This window comes from Heteronotia binoei, chromosome 18, assembly GCF_032191835.1.
Source record: "Heteronotia binoei isolate CCM8104 ecotype False Entrance Well chromosome 18, APGP_CSIRO_Hbin_v1, whole genome shotgun sequence".
NCBI lineage: Eukaryota > Metazoa > Chordata > Lepidosauria > Squamata > Gekkonidae > Heteronotia > Heteronotia binoei.
In genome coordinates, this window is record NC_083240.1 from 37,697,683 (window position 1) to 37,724,192 (window position 26,510).

General features: G+C 47.7%; 1 protein-coding gene and 1 long non-coding RNA gene across 2 annotated transcripts in view; both read left to right on the forward strand.

Moving 5' to 3' along the window:
* Nucleotides 1–3,060: 3,060 nt before the first annotated feature.
* On the forward strand, nt 3,061–10,985 carry LOC132587081 (uncharacterized). Its single transcript, XR_009556401.1, has 3 exons — nt 3,061–3,190; nt 7,270–7,364; nt 10,917–10,985. It is a non-coding gene; the product is annotated as an uncharacterized LOC132587081 (long non-coding RNA).
* Nucleotides 10,986–11,050: 65 nt separating this feature from the next.
* The window catches only part of LOC132586840 (integrin alpha-E-like), a 47,832-nt gene continuing 32,372 nt past the window's right edge, over nt 11,051–26,510 (forward strand). Inside the window, exons 1-7 of the mRNA XM_060258972.1 lie at nt 11,051–11,086; nt 13,052–13,169; nt 13,444–13,602; nt 20,692–20,793; nt 21,763–21,884; nt 22,713–22,864; nt 24,227–24,380. Of these exons, the coding sequence (XP_060114955.1) occupies nt 11,051–11,086; nt 13,052–13,169; nt 13,444–13,602; nt 20,692–20,793; nt 21,763–21,884; nt 22,713–22,864; nt 24,227–24,380 (843 nt within the window). The remainder of the gene's footprint in view (nt 11,087–13,051; nt 13,170–13,443; nt 13,603–20,691; nt 20,794–21,762; nt 21,885–22,712; nt 22,865–24,226; nt 24,381–26,510) is intronic.

Genomic DNA, 26,510 nt, shown 5'->3' on the forward strand with positions numbered 1-26,510 from the left:
CTCCCCCTCTTCCTTCCCCCTCTTCAGGGTCATTCAAAAGCAGGGGGAGGGGGATGTCTGCTGGGCTTTCCATTATTCCCTATGGAGAGCTATCCCCATAGGGTATAGTGGAAGATTGATCCATGGGTATCTGGGGCTCTGGGGAGCTGTTTTTTGAGGTAGAGGCACCAAATTTTCAGCATCGCATCTGGTGACTCTCTTCAAAGTTTCAAAAAGATTGGACTGGGGGGTCCAATTCTGTGAGCCCCAAAAGAAGGTGCCCCCTATCCTTCATTATTCCAAATGGAGGGAAGGAATTTAAAAGGAGTGCGGTCCCTTTAAATCTGAAGGCCAGAACACCCTTCAGAGTTCTATTGTGCTTGCCACACCCTTGCTCTTGGCTCCATCCTCAAAGTCCCCAGATATTTCTTGAGTCGGACTTGGCAATCCTAGTTTGGAAGCTTCCCGACAGGGCCTGAAGATTTCTTGGAATGATGACTGACCTCCAGACTACACAGATCAGGTCCCCTGAAGAAAAAAACTGCTCTGGAGGGTGGATTCCATGTCATTATAACCCTGCTAAAGTTCCTCCCCAAGCTCCATCTCTCAGTCTCCAGAAATTTCCCAACCCATAGTTGGCAACCCTATGACCGAAGAGTAGAAGGAAGGAAAAAGAATCTGAGACCCATCTTTCCTTTAACCAATACAGTTCCTCCCAGAGAGCCAGTGGCATTTATTTATTTATATTCCAGTCCTTCCTTCCTTCCTTCCTTCCTTCCTTCCTTCCTTCCTTCCTTCCTTCCTTCCTTCCTTCCTTCCTTCCTTCCTTCCTTCCTTCACAGAATGCAAGGCATGGCTAGGATTCCCAGAGATGGTCCTATTCAGGCAGCCACAGAGTAGACCTAGATCTGTGTTGGTCCAGCCAAGGGCGTCCATCAGGCCTACAGACCATACTCTACAATCTCCAGAGAGGTGCAGTGTGTTCTGGGCTTGCCCCAAAGAGATAAGGAATCGCTCTCCCCTCATAAATCTGTAGCAAAGCCAACATGAAAGCAACAGAATAAAGGTTGAGTTCCAGTGGCATGTTTAAGACCAGCAAAGTTTTATTCAAGGTACAAGATTTGCGTGCAAGCACTCTTCCTCAGATACAGTGAAATGGAATCCCCTCAACTGTTACATATAGGAAGACAGAGGGGGTGAGTGGGAGGCTGGTTCTCACGTTACCCACCTGAATCGATCAACGTGAAAGCAACACACACACACACAAAGGCACACAAACCCAAGCAGGATTGCTGTCATGAGCTCCTTCAGGCAGGATCCAAACACACAGGGCTTTTTCTGAGCAGGAACACACAGGAACGCAGTCCCAGCTGGCTTGGTGTGAGGGGGTGTGGCTTAATATGCAAATGAGTTCCTGCTGGGCTTTTCCTGCAAAAAAGCCCTGTGTGAAACAATGGTGGTGCCAGGGGTGTGGCCTAATAGGCAAATGAGTCCCCGCTGGGCTTTTTCTACCAAAAAAGCCCTGCAAACACAAATGTATAACCTATGTCTTTTTCATTCCTTCTTAAATGTATGGTTAAAATATATAATTTCCTACCCCACACGGATCATCGGACCCCACCGACAACTCAATTGATTTTCGTTGTAGTGGATCAAGCTACCAGCAATGCCAAGTGGCATTTCTTTACCTTTGCTACATGCAGCCTGTGCAGAGGCTGGTGGGGAATGGGAAGATGGCCGTATCTCTTCAACACCGTGCGTGTGGGTTTTGTGGCCAAGGAGCCTCTGCAGCTTTGCAAAGTTTTTAACCAGATGTGTGTCCAGAACAGGATGCCGAGCTGCGGCTTGAACCACAGTTGCTCAGTACCTTCCTAAACTCCCAGGCGAAGAAGGACTTGTGCAGTGTCTATGCTGTAGGCTTAAAATCTATTTAATGATCATTCCTTTGCCGGGAGAATCCTGGGCCCCAATGGAGGTGTGTGTGATTGTCAGTTAGGGTTGCCAGCCTCCAGGTGGGGCCTGGAGATCTCCTGCTTTTACAACTGATCTTCAATGGGTAGAGATCAGCTCCCCTGGAGAAAATGGCAGCTTTGAAGGGTGGACTCTAGGGTATTGGATCATGCTGAGCCCTTCCCTTCCCCAAACCCCGCCCTCTCTTGGCTCCACCCCCCAAGTCTCCAGGTATTTTCCAACCCAGACCAGGCAATCCTAGTGTCAATGGAAACTTTCTTTCTTTCTTTCTTTCTTTCTTTCTTTCTTTCTTTCTTTCTTTCTTTCTTTCTTTCTTTCTTTCTTTCTTTCTTTCTTTCTTTCTTTCTTTCTTTCTTTCTTTCTTTCTTTCTCTCTTTCTTTCTCTCTTCTCTCTCTTTCTCTCTTTCTCTCTTTCTCTCTTTCTTTCTCTCTCTTTCTTTCTCTCTCTTTCTTTCTCTCTCTCCTTCCTTTCTTCCTTCCTTCCTTCCTCTCTCTCTCTTTCTCTTTCTCTTTCTCTCTCTCTTTCTCTCTCTCTCTCTCTCTCTTTCTCTCTCTCTCTTTCTCTCTCTCTCTCTCTCTTTCTTTTCGATTTATAGCCCACCCTTTCCTGCTCTGAGCGGGGAACAACAGATGATAACACAATGTTAAAATCAGATTCATATAATAAAACAATATAACAATCTAAAAACAATCTTGGAAGCACAGAGGATCGACAGGGATGGAGGACTTCTTATTTATTCCTCTCCTGAGCAAACTCTATCTCCAACTGCTTTCCCACCCTTGGAGAGGGGAAAAGACAGAGGGTTCTATATTTTCCCCACCTTGGGGAGAAAAACAGCCTGGGGATGGCTGACAGGAAGTGCAGAGCAGTCTCTCTCCCCCCCCCCCCCCCCGCAATATAGGGTTGTTAATCCCCAGGTAGGGGCAGGGGATCCCCCAGTTTGGAGGCCCTCCCTTCGCTTCAGGGTCATCAGAAAGCAGGGAGCGGGGAGGGAATATCTGTTGAGCACCCATCATTTTCTCTCTTGGGTTGGATGCCACATAAGACCTGTTCTCGCCTCCAAATTCAGCTTCCAGTTCTTCCTCTTGTTTGGGATTAATCACTAATCCATCTCACCCTTGCAGCTGTGAAGCCTCTGGGAAGCTTTAACATTGACACCAGCCGGAGGTGGGTCTCGCACCCCACGACCCCTCACTTTGGACATCGGGTTCTTCAGCATTCTGATGGGCAACAGAGTTGGTAAGGTGAAACTCTACAGTGGGTGGGGAAGGCAGGCGGATACGCTGGGAAGCCAGCAGGTTTGAGGGGAATGCCTGTGGAGGCCCCTAAGCAGTCGAAATCTCAGGGGGCCCCTCACAAATTATCTCTAATAAGGCTTGACAGTGGCTTGCACATGTGTCACGGCATCAGCAGTGCACCCCAAATGTGTAAGACTGAATAGACACTGACCACAATGAGAAGGTGGTTTCCTGTAGCAGACTGTGTCAGAGAACCGCGGTGAGGTAACTCGTCTACCACATCTGCTTGTGCTTTCGCAGGTGTGCGGGCGTACGAGACGTGTTCCTGGGGGGTAGGTCTGGAAACCGTTATAAGCTGTGAGAGTTCAGTGCAAGGAGCTGCACCTTCAGAGTCAGTAAGGGCTGTTCTGTTACCTCCATGCTATTATTGTGAGTCACCGGTGTTCCCTCTAAGCTGAGTAGGGTTGCCAATCCCCAGGTGGGGGCAGGGGATCCCCCATTTGGAGACCCTCCCCTCCGCTTCAGGGTCGTCAGAAAGCGGGGGGGAGGGGAGGGAAATGTCTGCTGGGTGACTCTGTTATTCCCTGTGGAGATTTATTCTCATAGAAAATCATGGAGAATTGATCTGTGGGTATCTGGGGCTCTGGGGGGGGGGCTGTTTTTTGGGGTAGAGGCACCAAATTTTCAGTATAGCATCTAGTGCCTCTCCCCAAAATACCCGCCAAGTTTCAAAAAGATTGGACCAGGGGGTCCAATTCTATGAGCCCCAAAATAAGGTGCCCCTATCCATTATTTCCTATGGAAGGAAGGAATTGAAAAGGTGTGCCGTCCCTTTAAATGTGATGGCCAGAACTCCCTTTGGAGTTCAATTATGCTTGTCCCAGCCTTGATCTTGGCTCCACCCCCAAAGCCTCCAGGCTCCACCCCCAAAGTCCCCAGATATTTCTTGAGTTGGACTTGGCAACCCTAAAGCTGATTCAGCATGAGCTAGCTCACAGATTTTTAGCCTCCAGCTCACACATTTCTGACTTAGCTCAGGAAGGAGGACCACCAGAGCACACTAATTTATGTAGTCGCTCACAACTTTAATATCAGTACCTCACAAAGTAGAATTTTTGCTCACAAGACTCCGCAGCTTAGAGGGAACACTGTGAGTTACCCAGGCATAAGAAGAAGAAGACTGCAGATTTATCAGAGACTCAGAGCAGCTTACAACCTCGTATATCTTCTTCCCCCACAACAGACACCCTGTGAGGTGGGTAGGGCTGAGAGGGCTCTCGCAGCAGCTGCCCTTTCAAGGACAACTCCTACGAGAGCTCTGGCTGACCCAAGGCCATTCCAGCAGGTGCAAGTGGAGGAGTGGGGAATCAAACCCGGTTTTCCCAGATAAGAGTCTGCATGTTTAACCACTATACCAAACTGGCCCTGCCAGATCAGACCAGTGGTCCACCTAGTCCAGTATTCCATCTCACACAGTGACCACCCAGTTTCTCTAGGGCACAATGGCCAAGGTCTTTCCTTGAGGTGGCCTCCTCCTGGCACTGGTATTACAGCCTCTGAATATGAAAAGCCCCTTTAGTCATCACAGAATCATAGAGTTGGTAGGGATTTCTAGAGTAATCTAGTCCAACCCCCTACACAATGCAGGAAGTTCAGAACTATCTACCCCCCCCCCCAACACCCACAGTGACCCCTGTTCCATGCCCAGAAGATGGCAAAAAAGACAAATGTCCAGTATCCCTGGCCTGGAGAAAAATTGCTTCCTGGTCCCAAAGTGTCAAATCAGCATTTCCCTGGGAGTGTAAGAAAGGGCCACAAGAACTACGCTAATCAACCCTTCTTGCCCTCCCTAAGTTCACAGAATCAGCATTGCTGTCAGATGGTCACGTTGCCTCTGTTTTAAAACTTCCAGAGCCTACCACTTCCTGAGGAAGCCGGTTCCACAGAGGAACTGCTCTAATCCCAAATTCAGACTAGGGTTGCCAAGTCCAATTCAAGAAATTTCTGGGGACTTTGGGGGTGGAGCCAGGAGACATTGGGGTGGAGCCAAGAGTAAGGGTGTGACAAGAATAATTGAACTCCAAAGGGAATGGAGTTCTGGCCATCACATTTAAAGGGACTGCACACCTTTTAAATGCCTTCCTTCCATAGGAAATCATGAAGGATAGGGGCACCTTCTTTTGGGGTTCATAGAATTGGACCCCCTGGTCCAATCTTTTTGAAACCTGAGGGGGTATTTGGGGGAGAGGCAACGGATTCTATACTGAAAATTTGGTGCCTCTACCTCACAAAACAGCCCCTCCAGAGCCCCAGATACCTGTGGATCAATTCTCCATTATTTTCTATGGGAATAAGTCTCCCTAGGGAATCATGGAGTTCCCAGCAGACATTTCCCTCCCCTCTCCCTGCTTTCTGATGACCCTGAAGCAGGGGGAGGGCCTCCAAAGCGGGGGATCCCCTGCCCCCACCTGGGGATTGGCAACCCTAATTCAGACAGCCAATTTGGGGTGCTGGCAGAGACTGACCAAGAGAGAGATCTTGGGGTCGTGGTAGATAACTCACTGAAAATGTCAAGACAGTGTGCGTTTGCAAGAAAAAAGGCCAACGCCATGCTGGGAATTATTAGGAAGGGAATTGAAAACAAATCATCCAGTATCATAATGCCCCTGTATAAATCGATGGTGCAGTCTCATTTGGAGTACTGTGTGCAGTTCTGGTCGCCGCACCTCAAAAAGGATATTATAGCATTGGAGAAAGTCCAGAAAAGGGCAACTAAAATGATTAAAGGGCTGGAACACTTTCCCTGTGAAGAAAGGTTGAAACGCTTGGGACTCTTTAGCTTGGAGAAACATCGACTGCGGGGTGACATGATAGAGGTTTACAAGATAATGCATGGGATGGAGAAAGTAGAGAAAGAAGTACTTTTCTCCCTTTCTCACAATACAAGAACTCGTGGGCATTCGATGAAATTCCTGAGCAGACAGGTTAGAACGGATAAAAGGAAGCACTTCTTCACCCAAAGGGTGATTAACATGTGGAATTCACTGCCACAGGAGGTGGTGGCGGCCACAAGCATAGCCACCTTCAAGAGGGGTTTAGATAAAAATATGGAGCAGAGGTCCATCAGTGGCTATTAGCCACAGTGTCTGTCTGTCTGTCTGTCTGTCTGTCTGTCTGTCTGTCTGTCTGTCTGTCTGTCTGTCTGTCTGTCTGTCTGTCTGTCTGTCTGTCTGTCTATCTATCTATCTATCTATCTATCTATCTATCTATCTATCTATCTATCTATCTATCTATCTATCTATCTATCTATCTATCTATCTATCTATCTCTATATATATCAAGGTCAGACAGGCACAGCTGCTGCCCGTCCCACTCCCACACTGACCCCATCCTCCGACATCTCTGAGATGGATCAAATAGCTACCACTTGGGAAGTGGTAGCAAATTCTTCCGGTGCACACCATCCATCTTTCGGGGCATCTGACAGCAGGAGTGTGCAAGTGAGGCGAATTGGTGGTGTGCCCGAAACGCATGAGCACATGAGTGTATGGCCAACTAAAATGGAAGGGGGAAAAAGAAACCCAAACTGCACTAAGTGGGTGGCATGCAACAACCGTGTGGACACACAAAGGCACCCCTTGTTGGATATACGAACGCATCGTGTGAGAGCGTCTGATCTGGATGTGGCCACTCCAGTTTGGAGCGGCACAGTTTGGGATGCCTCCAGTACGCCCGAAGTTTGCCCGTCTGTACCCAGCATGTCTGGAAATCCTTCTACCATGCCTGATAGCCACTGGCAGACCAGTCCTCCGTGAATATGTCCAATCCCCTTTTAAAGCCATCTATGTCTGTGGCAACAAATTCCACATTTGAATCACTAATTGGATAAAGAAATACTTTCCTTTTGTCCTAACTGAATCTGTGGATGGACACATCTGCCAACAGAGTGCTGAACTCAGTAGATTTTGGGCTGATCTACCAAGGCCATTCTTGTTAGGTTCATTCATTTGTCTCTCTCTCTTTCTTCTCTCCTGCCCCCCCTTTTCCCTGTCTCTCTCTCTCTCTTTCTCTAAACAAAAGGATTCTGGCTACATCCTTGGGACCAGGTGATTCTGGCAGGCTGTATAAATGCAATTTGCAGAATGAGATCCACTGCGAGGAGGCCAGTTTAGGAGGTATGTACAGGTGCCGTGAACCACAGTTTATGGGCTTCTGGTGGAATTGGACTTTGCTGGAGACAGCAAGCTGGAATGGATGGGCCTACCGGAGTTTGATCCAGCTTGGTCTGCTATTTTGAGAGGGTTGCCATCCTCCAGGTGGGGCCCTGAGTTCTCCTGCTATTACAATGATCTCCGGACAACAGAAAACAGTTGCCCTGGAGAAAACAGCTGCTTCAGAGGGTAGACTCTATGGTACTGTACCCCGGAGGTGCCTCTTCTCCCCACCCCACCTCCCACCTTCCTCACGCTCCACCCCCCAAATCTCCAGGTATTTCCCAGCCCAAAGCTAGTAACCCTATATTTTGGTGTCTTCTGTTTTTGCAACAGTAGGTATAGGTTTGGCTTGTCCACAGCCAGATCACACACAAAATAACACACTGAGGCTGTATTGAGACAATGCTGGGGAGATCCAGGGCTTTTTTTTGTAGCAGGAACTCCTTTGCATATTAGGCCACACACCCCTGATGTAGCCAGTCCTCCAGGAGCTTACAGCAGGCCCTGTACGAAGAGCCTTGTAAGCTCCAAGAGGATTGGCTACAACAGAGGATGTGGCCTAATATGCAAAGGAGTTCCTGCCACTAAAAAAATAGAATATATTATACTAATGCTTTTATTAAAATATGGATGCTCCCCAGAGGAGACCTAAAGTGGTTTCCAAAAGGGTGTTCAAAAGAACAGTAAAGCCAGAACCTGCAACAGAACAATAGCCCGTAGCAAGAGAGCTGCAAAGATGGCAACAGGGCAGGCCCTCCAACAGGGGGCATCATTGCCTCCAGGCTGATTGGGAAGGGCCAGCTCTTCTTTCTGGCCGCACCGTCCAGGCAGCCATTGAAAATGCTCTAAAAGATATTGCTACGTATCGTAGCTCTCGACAGCAGAGCACAGAGAGCAATCAGTCACTGCATGCATCAGAGCTGTTGTGTGGACTTAGCTGGAGTATGTTTGCCAGCCTAGAGCCTGGAGATCTCCCAGGATTTCAATGGATCTCCAAACCCCCCCCAAGATCAGTTTCCCTGGAGAAAATAATTGCTTTGGGGGATGGACTCTTCAGCATTATGCCCTACTGAGGTCCCTCTCTACCCCAAACCCTGCCCTCCCCAGGCTGCAACCCTCAAATCTCCAGGTATTCCCCAAAGTAGAGTTGGTAACCCTAAAAGCTGGTGATTGTGCTACTGTTGTGCTATAGCATTCATTTCCTGCTGGATTTTCCTGTGTAGATATATTGCAAAGTATTGCTATAGCACAACAATAGTGTACTTTCCAGAGTGAGGTGTAGATGTAGGCAGGGCTTTTTTTGAGCAGGAATGCACAGGAACGTAGTTCCGGCTGGCTTGGTGCCAGGGGGAGTGGCCTAATACGCAGATGAGTTCCTGCTGGATCTTTTCTTTTAAAAAAAAATCCCTGTGCAAAACAATGGTGATGGTCAGGGGGTGTGGCCTAATACGCATATGAGTTTCTCCTTGGGCTTTTTCTACCAAAAAAAGCCCTGGATGTAGGAGAGATGGTCCTCTGGATTTGTGGGCCTCAGACTGCACGGAGCTTGAAAGGTCAATGCAAGCGCCTGAAAATAAGCCTCAAAACCAGGGCTTTTTTGGGTAGCAGGAACTCCTTTGCATATTAGGCCGCACGCCCTTGATGTAACCAATCCTCCTGGAGCTTACACTAGGCCCTGTACGAAGAGCTCTGTAAGGATGTGAAGGATTGGCTAAATCAGTAGTGTGTGGCCTAATATGCAAAGGAGTTCCTGCTATGAAAAAAGCCCTGCTCAAAACAAACCAGCAGCTGACACCAGTGCTCTGAAACAGGTGCGACACGATGAAAGGCTAGTGGTGTCCCCCCACCCCTTGTTCCCTGGAGGGTGCTGCAGCTGTGGAAAACGAACTACACTGGGGAAGCTGCAGGGGAGGAAACGGATAAGCACCCCTTCCCTCACGGTGCCGCCACCACATAGCATGACTGCTGTGCCGTCACAACAACTGCGGGCGCTGAGTCATGTAGGGGTTCCCCAGTCTCTTCTCTGTCTGGGAATTCAAGGCAAGCAAACGAGACACTCAAGTGACTCAACGCCGATATGCAAACTCTCTGCACGCTTTCTGCTTTCAGGCAGGCAGTATCTGCCATGGGGCGTCTGTAGTGTATCGTGCTTCAGTTAAGCACCGCGCGCCATGCAGCAGAGGCGACTAGGGGGAATCCCCTGGTCACTCGACACAGCGCGCGAATGTACCCCACCAATCAAGACCTGTGGCGGGAAGTTTGACTGGCCAGGATTGGTCTGGGCCAGCGAAGGGGCCGTTCCGGGTAGTGTGTATATAAAGCGGGTCCCGGCCCGCGTTGCCCCATCTTGTTGTAATGTACCAGCTAATAAAGCATGCTGTCTTCAACACGTCTCGTCTCCGAGTACATTACAGCGTCATTGTGTGTTGCAGAGGATTCTGGGGTATGCTGTAGACAAGGGCGCACAGGGTATTGGAAAAGGCAATGTCTGGTGTTTAGAGAAGAAGATCCTCAAGGGGGCAGCAATGAGTCAATGAGATAGAAGAGTGAGAGGACCGAACTTTCTCTCTCCTGTTAAGTGCCATTCCTTGGGTGTTTTTACATTCAGTTTGATCCAGAGTTTTAGAGTCTTCAAATCGCTTTAATTATTTTCCTTTTACATTTAAGCGTTTCAATTGGGGGGGCGGGGTGTGTGTGTCTCTGATCAGAGGGCAGCCGGAATGCCAGTGCTTAGTTCAATGTATACAATTGCTTGGAAATCGTGTCAACGCTGCAAAAACAATACAAATTTAAATTACTAGATGAGGCAAGCAATGATATGTAAAAATTTCAAGTGCTGTCAGTTCTCATGCAAATTACTGCACCTTGTGGCGGCTTTTGGAGAAGTCTTTTAAAACACATGAAAACTTCGACAATACAAGTTTGAAACGCCTGTAGAGAAAAGGCCAGATCAAAACTAGCGTGGAGAAAAACGTTGCAGCAGCAGCTCCAAAACTCACCTCACCGAAACAAATGTAGATGCTTCGGGCAGCAACAATGCAAGACAGTTGTGAGAACGTTAGGTAATGTAAAAGGTGAGTTTCCAATGCGGTGATAGTCACAAACTGTCAGTGTAAAAACATCCATCGTCTGTCTCCAGGTTGCTACTCTTTGGGCACTTTCCCCCTTCTTCTTTGAAGTGCCACACTCAGTCTTTCTCTCTCTCAGCTGGAGATGTAGTTAGGAACCTATCGCTGTCTCTCCACTTTCCTATCAAGTATGTTAGTTCCTAAACAAACCTTTATCTGCTCTTTAATCAGGTTGTGTATCGTTGCTGTGTTAATTAACTCTGCCAACATTGGCTAGACCTGCTCGGAATTGCTTCCCTCTCCAAGATGAGCACAATTACCGTGGTTACTAAGGTTGAGAAATACCTGGAGACTTGGGAGGTAGACCGTGGGGAGGGGGAGGTGTGGGAAGAAGATAAGATGCCATTGGCCGGTTTCATTTGTCCTCCCTTTTCCTTCTTACCAGAAAACATTCAGAAGCTGAAAAAGATCCAGCCCGGTATTGCTTTAGCCCAAAGCCCGGAACAGATTTTGGTGAGTCGCTGGCTTTTCCAACTTTGGTGGCCTCCTCCCTCAGTATGCCTGTGAGGACCAGCAAACATGGGGTTGCCAATCCCCAGATGGGGCAGGAAAAAGGTAAGAACCTCCACGAAAAAACAGCCTAAAAAAAGAGTACAAAAATAGTATTTTTATTTATTTATTTATTGCACTTATATCCTGCCCTCCCCAAATGGGCTCAGGGCGGCTAACAGAATTCACAATTCGATGACAATTCACATTATGACAATAAAACATTATTAAAACGTTAAAATTTATAAGCAAATAATGCATATCAGCATGAGGCGAAATGGATCGCAACTGAAAATGAAAGCCACGCCCATACCACAGTTTCAAAAAAGACGATTCAACGTCAATAAATACATGGAGTAGTCCAGGTTCTGGCAGAGGTGAAATTTTCAAGAGAGTCCAAAGCTCTAAATCATGTTCACAGTCACTTTGATGGAATGATCATGTGCAGCAAGGCACACATACAACGCGACAGGGTTGTACTAAATTCCCTGTTTCACAATAGGGCTTCAACAAGCTTCAGAATACCATTACACATTTTTCTAGCGAGCAAAGCTTCAAAATTCTTAGCAGTCACACAGATCCAGTCGCATGGTAATAAATACAAGAACTCGTGGGCATTCGATGAAATTGCTGAGCAGACGGGTTAAAACGGATAAAAGGAAGTACTTCTTCACCCAAAGGGTGATTAACGTGTGGAATTCACTGCCACAGGAGGTGGTGGCGGCCACAAGCATGGCCACCTTCAAGAAGGGTTTAGATAAAAGTATGGAGAAGAGGTCCATCAGTGGCTATTAGCCACAGTGTGTGTGTGTGTGTGTATATATATATATATATATATATATATATATATATATATATATATATATATATATATATATATATATATATATATATATATATATAAATAAAATTTTGGCCACTGTGTGACACAGAGTGTTGGACTGGATGGGCCATTGGCCTGATCCAACATGGCTTCTCTTATGTTCTTATGGACCTCTTGATGGCACCTGGGTTTTTTGGGCACTGCGTGACACAGAGTGTTGGACTGGATGGGCCATTGGCCTGATCCAACATGGCTTCTCTTATGTTCTTTTGTGACACAGAGTGTTGGACTGGATGGGCCATTGGCCTGATCCAACATGGCTTCTCTTATGTTCTTATGTGACACAGAGTGCTGGACTGGAGGGGCCACTGGCCTGATCCAACAGGGCTTCTCTTATGTTCTTATGTGACACAGAGTGTTGGACTGGATGGGCCATTGGCCTGATCCAACAGGGCTTCTCTTATGTTCTTATGTGACACAGAGTGTTGGACTGGATGGGCCATTGGCCTGATCCAATATGGCTTCTCTTATGTTCCTACATAGCTGATAGGCATCCTTTGCTTATAAAGTGTTTACTATTTTTGTACTCTTTTGAGGCTGGTTTTTCGTGGAGGTTCTTACCTTTTTCCTGCTCAATTTTTTCGCGTTTATCTTTTTGGTTACCTTAATCCCCAGGTGGGGGCAGGGGACCTCCTGGTTTGGAGGCCTTCCTCCCACTTCAGGGTCATCAGAAAGCAGGGAGAGGGGGAGGAGAATGTCTGCCGGGAACTCCATTATACCCTCTGGAGACCGATTCCCATAGGGTATAATGGAAAATTGATCCATGGGTATCTGGGGAGGCTGTTTTTTGAGGTAGAGGCACTGAATTTGCAGCATAGCATCTGGTGACTCTCCTCAAAATACCCTTCAAGTTTCAAGAAGATTGGATCAGGGGATCTAATTCTATGAGCCCTCAAAGTAGGTGCCCCTGTCTGTCATTATTTTCAATAGAAGGAAGGTATTTAAAAGGTGTGTGGTCCCTTTGGAATTCAATTGTGCTTGCCACACCCTTACTCCTGGCTCCACCCCAAAGTCCCCAGGTATTTCTTGAGTTGGACTTGACAACCCTAAGCAAACAAGGGCTCAGCAAACGCGCCGGACCCATCTCATGTTATTCACAGCTGCTACCTCTGCTGCGCTCACTTTCCCTACCTCTGGTTCCTCCACAGGCATGTGTCCAACAAAAGCGGCGCCAGCCACGCAAGGCCACACAGGAGCTGAACGGGCTTTGCGTTCTGCTTGCAGGTGATTTTCAGGAGAAGGCGTTCCTCAACCTCACTGACATCGGTATGAAAGTCAAAGCAAGCGGCAGGGATTGGTTTTGGGGCTGCAGAATTCCCTCCCCCCAGATCTTTCTACAGGATCTTAAAATACAGCTGTGTTTTCAGGGCGGCAAAGATGCTCTCCGGCCTTCACTTTTGCACTCTTTTGTCTCTGTCTTTGCCCTTTTGCCTGCGGTTCTTATCACAACCAGCGGCAGCCAAAGACTGCTACGCTATTATCAATAGAATTCCTTATTTCCTCAAGCCCTTGATGCGTGTTTCTTTTGCTGTCTCCATAGTCGAAAGCAAGTTAAACCAGAGCGGACAGCTGCGGAGCAAGAGAAGCTACGAAATCCACCACGCTGACACCGACGTCGAGAGTGCTGCAGTCCACGTTGGGGGGTTCACTGGTTCGGCCACCAGCACTTGCCTGGATCGAGATACTCCCAAGTGTAGAGGTGAGGTTGCAGGCCCTGGAAGGAAAGGCCAGAGGTCTTTGCTTGGCCTCAACGGCTAGGACTGAAGCAGGGCTGTAGCCAGCAGGAGGCGCCCCCTATAGCAGGAGTGGCCAAACTGTGGCTCAGGAACCACATGTGGCTCTTTCACACATATTGTGTGGGTCTCAAAGCCCTGACCACCCTGTCGGCCAGCCTGGAGAAGGCATTTGTCTCTAAATAACTTCTTCAAGCCAAGCCAGCCAGAGGCATGGGGAATGCATTTAAAGTTGCTTTCTTTCCACTTCTCCTTCCCCCCATCTATTTGCTCTCTGGGCCCTCCCTTCCCGTCTTGCGGCTCTCAAGCATTTAATGTTCATGTCTTGCGGCTCTCAAACATCTGATGTTTATTCTATGTGGCTCTTACATTAGGCAAGTTTGGCCACCCCTGCCCTATAGAATCTGCAGCACCCCCATCCAATCTTCCCTTTCAGTGAAAAGGAAGATCCGGGAAGATTGGATGGGGGTGCTGCAGATTCCACAGGGGGCACTGCCCCTGTGCCCCCCCTCCCCCGTTGGCCACAGCCCTAGACTGAAGTCTTACATTCCCCAAGGCCTGCCACTGGTATATTATTTCAAGGGTCAAAATACGCATTCCATATTACGTGATATGGGACATGGGTGCCTGACGCAGCTCACAGTCATGTCAACAGTTGGTGTAATAAACCTTGAAAAGTGTTGGGTTGTTCCACATGGCTCCAAACAATCAGGGCTTTGTAGGACGCAGATTCAGATCTGCATTAGAGCATGCACAGAGTGCCAAATAGAATTGCACTAATCCAGATCACAGAACTCATTTGCTCTAACCTACTTTGCACTACTGTCGCATTTGAATTGTTACCTTCAAAGTATTATATTTGCAGGGCTTTAAAAGTACATAGTGCTTTACCTCGCTCTATCCCAAACCTGAAGTGATCTGGAACAATGGACAATAGGCCTCTATTAAGAGTCCTTGCTAAGCATAATAATATATATGAAAGGAAACACATTTCCCTAGCAAGAGAACGTTATCAGAGGTCTGTTAGCATCCTTTGATAAGGGAGGCATCTCTCCCTGCCTCAAGGAAGGACCTCCTGGTCTGAAAGGAGCCATCTCGCCCACACAGTAGGATTGGGAGTACTGACCCATTTTCTGGAACGAAACCAGAAACCGGGAGGATGTTGGATGCCAGGAGGACGGGAGGTTGGGAGTAGAGAACAAAGAACTCCCTCAGGAATTACCTCACCCTGGTAGAGACGGGTTTCCTTAAGTCAATGAGACACCACAAAAGGATAAGAGCAAGGATTTGTAACCAATCAACAAGATCTGCTTCGTTATCAGAAATTGTATAAATATGCTATGTTTTGTAAAGATGGGTTGGAGGAAAAACGCAGGAGGAATGGCGGTATAGAGCAGGGGTGGCCGACGGTAGCTCTCCAGATGTTTTTTGCCTACAACTCCCATCAGCCCGAGCCAGCATGGCCAATGGCTGGGGCTGATGGGAGTTGTAGGCAAAAAACATCTGGAGAGCTACCGTTGGCCACCCCTGGTATAGAGAGATACGGGTTTTTCCTCCTGCCACTAGTGGTAATAAAGGAATCTCTGGATCAACTCACTTGGAACTCTGGCTGTTGAGTCTCTTAATTTGGGCTGGAGGGACTCAGCTCTTGGCGCAGGTGGTGTGTGCAACAGCTTCAAGCTTCCCTCCTGCGCTCTTTTCACCAGCAGACATGGCCACAGGTAGGGTTGCCAACTGCCAAGTGGATGTCAACATAGAGAGCTCAAGGGTATAAATAAGCAAAAAAATATAGAACACTGTGAGGATTTTTACTAAAACAGCTGCGGCTGCAAACGGACTGCTCTTCTGTTCACTTTTCGGAGTTTCCTTCTTTAGGCAGCTCACCAATGGGATAAATTATTTCGATTGGCCGTGCTCTTGTCTCCAACGGATCTGGCTCAACACTTCTATTTGCCCTGGGCTTCTCTTGAAAGGGCCAGCAAGAAGCCCGGGGCAAATAGAAGTGTTGAGCCAGATCCATTGGAGACAAGAGCTGCACCTGTTTTGAGAAGCAGTCGTACCCATTTTGGGATTTCTTGGACTTTGTGTAGCTCTGCAAACAAAGAGAGAACATTGTACAATTTTTTGTAGAAGGGAATTTTGGGAATACCACTGGATATTGCTTAGTATAAAAATTGTTAGTTAAAAACCCTTATGGAATGTTCGATATTTATTTGCTTAACTGCCAGGTAGAGGCTGGAGAACTCCTGGAATGACATGTGACCTGAACAAAGCAGTAGACAAGTTCACCTTTAAGACCAACTAAGTTTTATTCAGAATGTCAGCTTTTGTGTGCTCTTAAGCAGACTTCATCAGACAAAATGGGAATGGATGTCACAATGTAAATGGGACCAGGGAGGAGAGTAGCCACAACTAAAAGAAACTCTCTGTGTAAAATGCAATTTTAACTTCTTGTGAATAAAAAGTATCAAAATACAAAACAAATAATATCAGTACATATCACCAAGTTAAAACATAAGTTACTCAATGCTCCTACTGTCCTTATGTGGCTGAGAGCCACTAAATTATATTCAGTCCAGTATTAACAGTAAGTGGTCCAATGGAGAACTGGTCCACTTTGCAAGCTGTTTCGGATCTCAAATCCTTCTTCCAGGGACCATTCTTATGAGTATTATACGATTTTCCAGGTCGTCCCTGCATTGCTGATAAGGATAGTACTTATTATGGTGTTCCCGCTATTATGCATGCTAATTAGAGAAAGCTAGGAATTCTTTTGGCACTACTGGACCTGGAAAATTGTGCAATACTTATAAGAATGGTCCCTGGAAGAGGATTTGAGATCCGAAACGGCTTGCAAAGCAGACCGGTTCTCCATTGGACCACCTACTTTTAATACTGGACTGAATGTAATTTAGTGGCTTTCAGCCACATAAGGACAGTAGGAGCACTGAGTAACTTATGAGGTTTTAACTTGGTGATCTGGACTGATATTATTCGTTTCGTAGTTTGATACTTTTTATTCACAACAAGTTAAAATGGGAATGGAAGCAGCAATTCTTAATACGTGGGCTTCCCCACTTACGTATATATAATTGCTGCTTCCATTCCCATTTTGTCTGATGAAGTCTGCTTAAGAGCATACGAAAGCTTGTATTCTGAATAAAACTTAGTTGGTCTTAAAGGTGCACTTGTCTACTACTTTGTTCTATTGCAGACCAACATGGCTGCCTACTGGGATCTATCTGCATGTGACCTGTAAGTGATACTGATCAGTTCCTCTGGAAGAAATGACTGCTTTAGAGCAGGAGGGCCAATGGTAGCTCTCCAGATGTTTTTTGCCTACAACTCCCATCAGCCCCAGCCAGCATGGCCAATGGCTGGGGCGGATGGGAGTTGTAGGCAAAAAACATCTGGAGAGCTACCGTTGGCCACCCCTGCTTTAGAGGATGGACTTTATGGCGTGATGCCCTGCTGAAGTCCTTCCCCAAGCTCCACCTCCAAATCTCCAGGTCGTTCCCAAGCAGGGATTGACAATCCAAATTGGGGGGAGCCTCCAGACCCCTCCTCTCCCCCCTTGCAGCATTTGGAGCCACATGGAAGAGAGTTACACCGATTGTACCTCTGAGTATGAGTTGTGTCAGGCTCCCATGTCCTAGCTCATACCATGGGGAATTGTGGTCCTTATTCTCTGCAATATGCTTTTAAAAGATTTTACATGCTTTCATTGTCTTTGGTTTTGTTCTAGCCCATTTTTTTTTAAATTACACTGATTTCTTTGACCCCATTTGTACGCTATGCCAGGGGTGGCCAAACTTGCTCAACATAAGAGCCACATAGAATAAAGGTCAGATGTTTGAGAGAGTTGCAAGACATGAACGTCAGATGGTTGAGAGCTGCAAGACAGGAAGGCAGGCAGGCAGGCAGGCAAATAGATGGAGGGGAGCGAAGTAGAGGTGGAAAGAAAGCAACTTTTAAAATGCATTCTGCAAGCTGCTAGCTGGCGTGGCTTGGGGAAGTGATTTAAAGAGACAAATGCCTCCTCCAAGCTGTCCAACAAGAGCCACACAATGTGTGTGAAAGAGCCACGTGTGGCTCCTGAGCCACAGTTTGGCCACCCCTGCACTGTGCTAAAATAACATAACAATTAACATTGAAAAGGGCCTAATTTAATGAGAAACACTCAGAACTAGGAGACACTTGTTTATATTAGTTATGTACACTGGGAGGCAGGCCCTGCGCATGGGGTTCTGTCACCCGAGGCAGAACCCCAACACGCGCCCACCCAGTATGTCCCCCTCCAGAACAGGCGCTGGAGAAGGGAAGCCCCGTTTTTTCCTGGTTTTAAGGGGTCAGGGAACTTCCCCCCACCCCTTAAAGTCATGAAAAAACTCTGGTAAGTTTCCTCTGCAGCTCTGGCGGGCTCTGTAGAGGGAAAACCTGGGTTTTTCTTGGCTTTAAGGGGTCTGGGAAGTTCCCCCGACCCCTTAAAGCCAAGAAAAAACACTGGTCAGTTTCCTCTGCAGCTCTGGCAGGCTCTGCAGAGGGAAAACCTGGGTTTTTCTTGGCTTTAAGGGGTCAGGGAAGTTCCCCCAACCCCTTAAAGCCAAGAAAAAACACTGGTCAGTTTCCTCTGCACCTCTAGCAGGCTCTGCAGAGGGAAAACCTGGGTTTTTCTTGGCTTTAAGGGGTCAGGGAAGTTCCCCCGACCCCTTAAAGCCAAGAAAAAACACTGGTCAGTTTCCTCTGCACCTCTGGCAGGCTCTGCAGAGGGAAAACCTGGGTTTTTCTTGGCTTTAAGGGGTCAGGGAAGTTCCCCCGACCCCTTAAAGCCAAGAAAAAACACTGGTCAGTTTCCTCTGCACCTCTGATGGGCTCTGCAGAGGGAAAACCTGGGTTTTTCTTGGCTTTAAGGGGTCAGGGAAGTTCCCCCGACCCCTTAAAGCCAAGAAAAAACACTGGTCAGTTTCCCTCTGCAGTGCTGGCCGAGTTCGGTGGGCTCCGCAGAGGGGAAGCGAGTCTGAGGCTTGGGGATGGCACGAGCGGGGAGGGGGCATCGGCCTAGTTTGCCTACTCCCACGCGCTGGGCCTGCTGGGAGGTGTATACTTACAGATTCAGATGTGAGCAGCCGTGTCGGTCTGAAGCAATAGAACCAAGTTTGAGTTCAGCGGCAACTTCAAGACCAACAAAGCTTAATTCTGGGTATAAGAAGCGTGCATGCCTATGAAAGCTTACATCCAGAATGAAACTTTATTGGTCTTAAAGGTGCCGCTGGACTCAAACTTTGTTTTATAGAGACCCTCTGATATACAATGAATCTTGCATCCCCTTTAAGACTGACAGATTGATTACGGCCAGGTTTTGTGGACTTCAATTCTGCCCTTGTTTGTAGATTTTTCTGCCAATTGTTTGTAGATTTTCTGTCACAATCAATGTATTAGTCTTCCAAGCGCTACCAGGCTCCTAGCGGTTTTCGCTTCATCGCAGCTGTCCCTGAAGAATAATCGGGAACTGCAGCTCTGAGTTAGAGGAGGGCTTTCACAAGACTTGCTTCCTGTGCAGACGCCCCAGGTTCATTCCAGGCCCCAGGAAGCTACGATTTCAGCCTTCCCCCTGCACTGGTTATGATATCTCGCCCCCTCCTGTGGCACTGCTGCTAGTGCCACTGCAAAAATTATGCGTAGACCAAGGTTGCCAAACCTGTGTTGGGAAATTCCTGCAATTGAAACCTAGGTTTAGGAAGGGCCGGGATCTCAGTAGGGTACAATGCCACAGAGTCCATCCTCCAAAGCAGGCATTTTCTCCCAGGGAACTGATCTCTGTAGCCTGGAGATCACAGTTGCCATTCCAAGACATCTCCAGGCCCCACCGGGAAGTTGACAACCCCAGCTGCAGTTACTAAAGTATCATATTTTTTGCAAACCAAGCCAGTAATGGCTCCACAGGGCAGTTCAGAGAAAGCCGGTTTGGTGTAGTTAAGTGTGTGGACTCTTATCTGGGAGAACCGGGTTTGATTCCCCACTCCTCCACTTACAGCTGCTGGAATGGCCTTGGGTTAGCCATAGCTATCGCAGAAGTTGTCCTTGAAAGGGCAGCTGCTGTGAGAGCTCTCTCAGCCCCACACACCTCACGGGGTGTCTGTTGTGGGGGGAGAAGACATAGGAGATTGTAAGCCGCTGTGAGTCTCTGAGTTCAGAGAGAAGAGCCGGGTATAAATCTGCAGTCTTCTTCTTCTTCTCAGTCCCATCACTGGCCTGATTCAAGCTAGGGTTGCCAGCCTCCAGGTGGGGTTCCTGGAGATAACCGTGAAATAAAAATTATTTCTACTTCGATAATTGCTCAAACTCCTATTATTTCATATCACATATCTCCAGGAACTCAACCCCATTGTGTTTTTTTCCCTTGTTTGCCACAGCCTCCTGGTGGGACCTAGAGATCCCCCACTTTGACAACCGATCTCCAGCTGTCAGAGATCAGCTCCTCTGGAGAAAGTAGTGGCTCGGAGGGGTGGACTGTAGGGCATAGTGCCATGTTGAGTTCCCTTCCCCCTCCCCAAACCCCGCCCTCTCCCGGATCCACCCCCAAAGCCTCCAGGTATTTTCCAGCACAGACCTGGCAACCCTATAATCTGTGTGACATCCTCAACAAAGTCGAACTTTGCCATATGTTGTTTGGTGCTGAGTTAAATGGGTTCTGTGTCTGACCAAGTACAACTGGGTCATTTTGCCACTAGGCAAACCCGGCAATTGCCTAGGGCACTGGCCTTCTGCGGGCACAGAGAGATGTTCTCAGTGCAGAGGGAGTGCCAGAAGTTAGCCTTGCCCAGGGTTGCCTGACAGTCTAGGGCTGATCCTGCTGGAAGGGGCCACCGCTGAATGCCAGAACTCCTGCTTTACATGCAGAAGGTGCTGGGTTCAGCCTCAGCAAGCCAGAGCTAGGAAAGGCTTGAGGCCCGGAAGAGTTGTTGCCTGAATGAGAGGAACCAGTCAGCAGAAGAGAGCTTCACATATCCATTCATTTATGTTTCATTATCTTATCGTGATGTTATGTTTCCTAGGAAAAGGTGGTACAGACGGAGGCTTGGAGCCTGGGCACAAAATCTTCAACGCTAACAATAACAACAATAATATGGCAGAGGAGGAAGAAGAGGACGATTCTGGTCGGTCGTATTTTCCAGACTTTGTTTCCGTCTTGCTTAAATATTGATGTTGTTTGGCACTTGACTTGAAGAGCTTGGAAGGCCCCCATCCTAGCACAGAGAGCAGAAGCCTCTTACAACAGGGTAGGGATGCCAGTCCCAAGTTGGAGGCGGGGATCCCCTGGTCTGGAGGCCCTCCCCCCTACTTCAGGGTCATCAGAAAGCGGGAGCAGGAGAGGGAAATGTCTGCTGGGCACGCCGTGAAGGAGACCGATTCCCATAAGGCAGGGATGGCCAACGGTAGCTCTCCAGATGTTTTTTGCCTGCAACTCCCATCAGCCCTAGCCATTGGCCATGCTGGCTGGGGTTGATGGGAGTTGTAGGGAAAAAACATCTGGAGAGCTACCGTTGGCCACCCCTGCCATAAGAGATAATGGAGAATTGATCCACGGGTATCTGGGGCTCTGGGGAGGCTATTTTATTGAGGTAGAGGCACCAAATTTTCAGCATAGCATCCAGTACCTCTCCTCACAACATCCTCCAAGTTTCAAAATTACTGGACCAGGGGGTCCAGTTCTGAGTCCCAAAAGAAGGTGCCCCTGTCCTTCATCATTTCCAAAGGAGGGAAGGCATTTAAAAGGTGTGCGGCCCCTTTTAAACGTGATGGCCAGAACTCCCTTTGGAATTCAATGATGCTTGTCACACCCTTGCTCCTGGCTCCACCCCAAATGTCTCCTGGCTCCACCCCCAAAGTCCCCAGATATTTCTTGAATTGGACCAGGCAGCCCTTCAACAGGGAAAGGCTCTGCTGTTAGGGGAATGGCTCCAAGGGGCCCAGCCCGATACTCGTTGCTCAGGCAGGGTCAAGGCCTCTCTGCTTCTCATCTTCACCACTAGTTGAAGGCCAGACATTAATCTCAGCTCAGGGCAGTTACGGGCAAAGACTTCACATCAGCTTCTTACAGGCCCATTTTTCCAACTCTCTGACAGACCTGCGGACCGAAATCGCTATAGTCTTGGATGGGTCTGGCAGTATTGAGCCCGAGGACTTTGAACGAGCCAAGGAGTTCATCTACAACGTGCTGAAGACATTCTACGCAAAGTGTTTCGAGGCCAGTTGCTCTGTTTCCTTCAGGGACTCTGGGGCCTCATGACCCGGGGCTGGGGTATATGCTTTGGACTGCGCAGTGGGGGACAGAGGTGGACCGACAGAACAGAAAGGGGGGAAAGTGCCAAATGACAGTTGGCTGATTTATTATTGCACAAAGTCCCTACACATTTCCCCATGCAGGCTCCTTCATATTATTCACCTAGGGCTGGAAACTGAAAGTAAAGCAAATTAATGAAGCGCAAAAAATTAACTACTGTGGGCAGTTCCAGCGCTAGTTTTTTTTTTTTTAATTTATAAGAAAAAGGTACACAACATCAAAATGCCATTCCGATTAGAATCAATTACATCAGAAAACCACCTAACTAAAATGAAATAGTCCAGTGACTTATGCAACCCATTTAAAATTTCTATACAACACCAATATACTAACCAAAAAGGATAACTGTCTTGTCCAAGTTCCAGCACTAGCTGAATGCTCCAGTTCCTCCTGATGAAGCCTGCACAGCGAAACACGTAGGAACTTTGGACAATAAAATATCAGTCAACTGTCAGCTGGCATTTCTACCCTCCCCTTTTTGTTGTGTTGGCACATTGCTGGGTGCAGCCCATTTTTTCTTCATCCTTATGGGCAACATTGGCTGCTGGGACTGGCAGGCTGCCTGAGGCCTTGGGATTGACTGGCTTTGGCTTGGATTGGCTCCCTTCTCTGCCCTCTGAGCAGCGAAGCCAATGGCGGCCTGCTCTGTGACTGTAGGGCAGCTCAGCCAATCAGGAGCTTCTCTGCAACCACGAGTGCATGACTATATAGAAAACTGTCCTTTCATTTCAGTGTGCCTTTGCTTTGGTCCAGTATGGAACTGTCATCCAGACAGAATTTGACCTGCAGGACAGCTGGAATGCCAACACAGCCCTGGCAAAAGTTCAGGCTGTGACCCAAGTGGGCAATGTGACCCGGACAGCATCTGCCATCCAACATGTCCTGTGAGTTATGTGATGATCAGGGAACAGGGAGGTTCTTGGAGAGGCACTACCCAAAACTGCAGAGGCAGGACTGGGAGTCGCTGGCAGCGCTGAATTCCCCCTTTGAAGCATTTTTTAAAAAGCAGGTTTTACGAATGCAAGCATGACACACAACCTAGTTCAATTTAAGGAATGATTTGAGGAAATAAACACTTCCGATTAAAAAACAAAACAAAATGCCACTGGGCAGCTGGGGTGTTTGCCTCTCCGGCTGTTGTTATCAAAATCCTGCTAATTTCATCCTACCTACGCCAGGTAGGATGATCCAGGTGGATCATCTGTATAATAATTTCAAGCTCCGTGTTGAGAGCCGGTTTGGCGCAGGGGTTAAGCGTGGTGGCCTCTAATCTGGACAACCTGGTTTCATTCCCCCCTTCCTCCTCCACATGCAGCCAGATGGGTGACCTTGGGTCAGTCATAGCTCTCACTCAGCCCCATCTACCTCACAGGGTGTCTGTGGGGAGGAGGGGAAGGGAAAGGAGATTGTAAACCGCTCTGAGACTCCAAGTGAAGGGCGAAGTATAAATCCAGTCTCCTCCTCCTGTTGCGACTGTAAGCACAGTGAAAGTTGAAGGACAATGTTTGTTATGAGTAAATATTGGGTTTAATATAAAAAGAAACAATCATTTGCCTTGGAAGCACTGAAGCTTTATGCGGTATCCCCCATCACCCACGTTTCCCGGTTAAGAGGAAAACGCTGTTCAAACAAATGACAAAGATGATCGGACTCCAGTGGTAACAAGAGAAAGAAATTTTACTTACAAGAAGTAGAAACGCATCATGTAGGTATGCTTAACTTGTTGTGAACAGGTTAACTTCCAAAGGTTCACTTGCTACAGCTTCAAGCCCACGGAAGAGAGAGGAGAAGAGAGGTTCTATATAAGATGAAAAACAGAAACCAAGCAAAGGCCAAAAAGGTTCAGGATCTACCCAATGAGAGGGTGGAGCCAACCGTCAAGTGTGTGTATGTGTGTGTGTGTCAGAGAGAGAAAGAGAGAGAGTTGTCTTAACCGTTTCCCTCCTAGCCCTTGCATACAGAGTTACAATATCAGACAAGGCGGGGCTGTACCATGCTGCCTTCTCTCTTCCATCTGGATTGTTGCCCCTTTATTCTTTTGTGTGTGTGTGTGAGTGTTGTGCATCGTTGCCTCCAAAGGACATTTTTTGCAAGCCTAGTCTGGTATTTACTTAGCCAAGCCTGCACTGAAGACCTGACCGTTTGCTCTGAACACTTGAAGAATTGTTCAGTGTAACACATTAATCTTTTTCTGGAGTATTTTCCAGAAGGCCACAAGCTGAATGCTGTTTTACTATTTTTGATAGAGATTCCATTTTCAGTGAAAGCCACGGGTCCCAGAAAAATGCTGCCAAGATTATAGTTGTGTTGACAGATGGGGAAATTTTCCTGGACCCTATGAACTTAACTACAGTGATTAATTCAAAGAGAATGGCAGGAATTGACCGCTATGCCATTGGGGTAAGAAGTGACTTCTGTAAAGATTTGATATGTTCTGAATGTTTTTATTTATTTATGTAAATCCTTTTTATGCCGCCTTTCCACCTGATCAGGGTCAACAAGGCAGTGAACATAAAAACAGTTAAAATATAATTAAAATTATAAAATAAAATAATTTCAAATTAAAAACACATAAACAACACTTGAAGGAGGGCTGGTAACCAGGGTTCCCTCTAAGCCAAGTGAGCGTGAGCTAGCTCACAGATTCTTATCCTCCAGCTCTCACATTTTTGTCTTAGCTCAGGAAGGATGACCCCAGAGCACACTAATTTATGCAGTAGCCCACAACTTTAATGCCAGTGGCTCACAGCTTTAATACCAGTAGCTCACGAAGTAGAATTTTTGATCACAAGACTCTGCAGCTTAGAGGGAACATTGCTGGTAACGGTTATTGGGGTATGCCAGACAAAGCAAAAAAGTCTTCACCCGTTGGTGAGAGGCACCGATAGAGGGAGACAGATGAAGCTGCCTGGAGAGATGTTCCAGACCGTCCATTTCCTAGAAGTATTGATTTGGGCTGTAGATTTGGGATCAGAGGTGGAATTCTAGCAGGAGCTCCTTTGCATATTGGGCCACACACCCCCGATGTAGCCAATCCTCCAATGCTTACAAGGCTCTTTGTTTGTAAGCTCTTGGAGGATTGGTTACATCAGGGGTGTGTGGCCTAATATGCAAAGGAGCTCCTGCTAGAATTCCACCCCTGTTTAGGATATATTAAAAGACCCCTAGTGGTCAGCAATGGCAAACCACCCTGTAAAAAGTCTGCTGTGAAAATGTAGTGAAAGCGACGTCACCCCAGAGTCGGAAACGACTGGTGCTTGCACAGGGGACCTTTCCTTTCCAGTGGTCAGCTTCAGGGTTGCTGTTTGTGTCCATAGCCTTCTGCAGACGTTGCTGGAACAGGCTAGCCATGTGTTTCAGCAGAACAGTGATGTGATCCCATAATCTGACAGTCCCCAGCCTGAAAAATGGCTGCCTAGCCTCAACCAGGGCCAGGCCATTTTCTGCTTTGGTCCCAGCCTGGTGGAACATGCTCCCACCTGAGATCAGGGCCCTGGGGGATCTATTACAATCCCACAGGGCCTGTAAAATGGAGCAGTTCTGCCAGGTCTTCAGCTGAAGTTAGGGTTGCCAATCCCCAGGTGGGGGCAGGGGATCCCCCAGTTTGGAAGCCCTCCCCCAGCTTCAGGGTCATCAGAAAGCGGGGGCGGGGGGGAAATGCCTGCTGGGCATTCCATTATTCCCTATGGAGAACGATTCCCGTAGGGAATAATGGAGAACTGATCTGTGGGTATCTGGAGCTCTAGAGGGGCTGTGTTTGAGGTAGAGGCACCATATTTGCAGCATGGCATCCAGTGCCCCTCCCCAAAATACTCGCCAAGTTTCAAAACGATTGGACCGGGGGGTCCAATTCTATGAGCCCCAAAAGAAGGTGCCCCTATCCTTCATTATTTCCAATGGAAGGAAAGCATTTAAAAGGTGTGCAGTCCCTTTAAATGTGATGGCCAGAACTTCCTTTGGAGTTGTCGTGCTTGTCACACCCTTGCTCCTGGCTGCACCCCCACAGTCTCCGGGCTCCACCCCCAAAGTCCCCAGATATTTCTGGAATTAGACTTGGCAACCCTAGCTGAAGTGGATTCCTTATTGACCATCTAGCCAGCATCTATGCAGGAGGCAGTCTGGATGACCACAAACCAGTCCGCCATCTTATTCTGAATTGGTTTAAAACAGGATTTAAATGGCATATTTTAATATTCTTTTTACTGTGAAATGGCCTGTTATGACCTGCCCTGAGCCCGCTCGCAGGGGAGGGCGAGAGATAAAATAAATCAACAAGTAAACGCATAACATGTGCATCGGGCAGCACATGGATTTTCAGGGTCAGATGTTGACCAATGGATGAGTCATGGTATCTCTCATAGTCACGTCTGAATGGAATGCCTGCAGAGGGCTCAGCTGTGGTTCCCATGCCTCCCTCCCACCTCTCTGTTGTCTCCGCTCACTGTCAAAGTCAGCTTTGTCAGACTAGGCAAGTGCCTCTTCTGTAACCCGAACAGGAAAAAAACCATTGCAAGAAATGAAATCTAATTG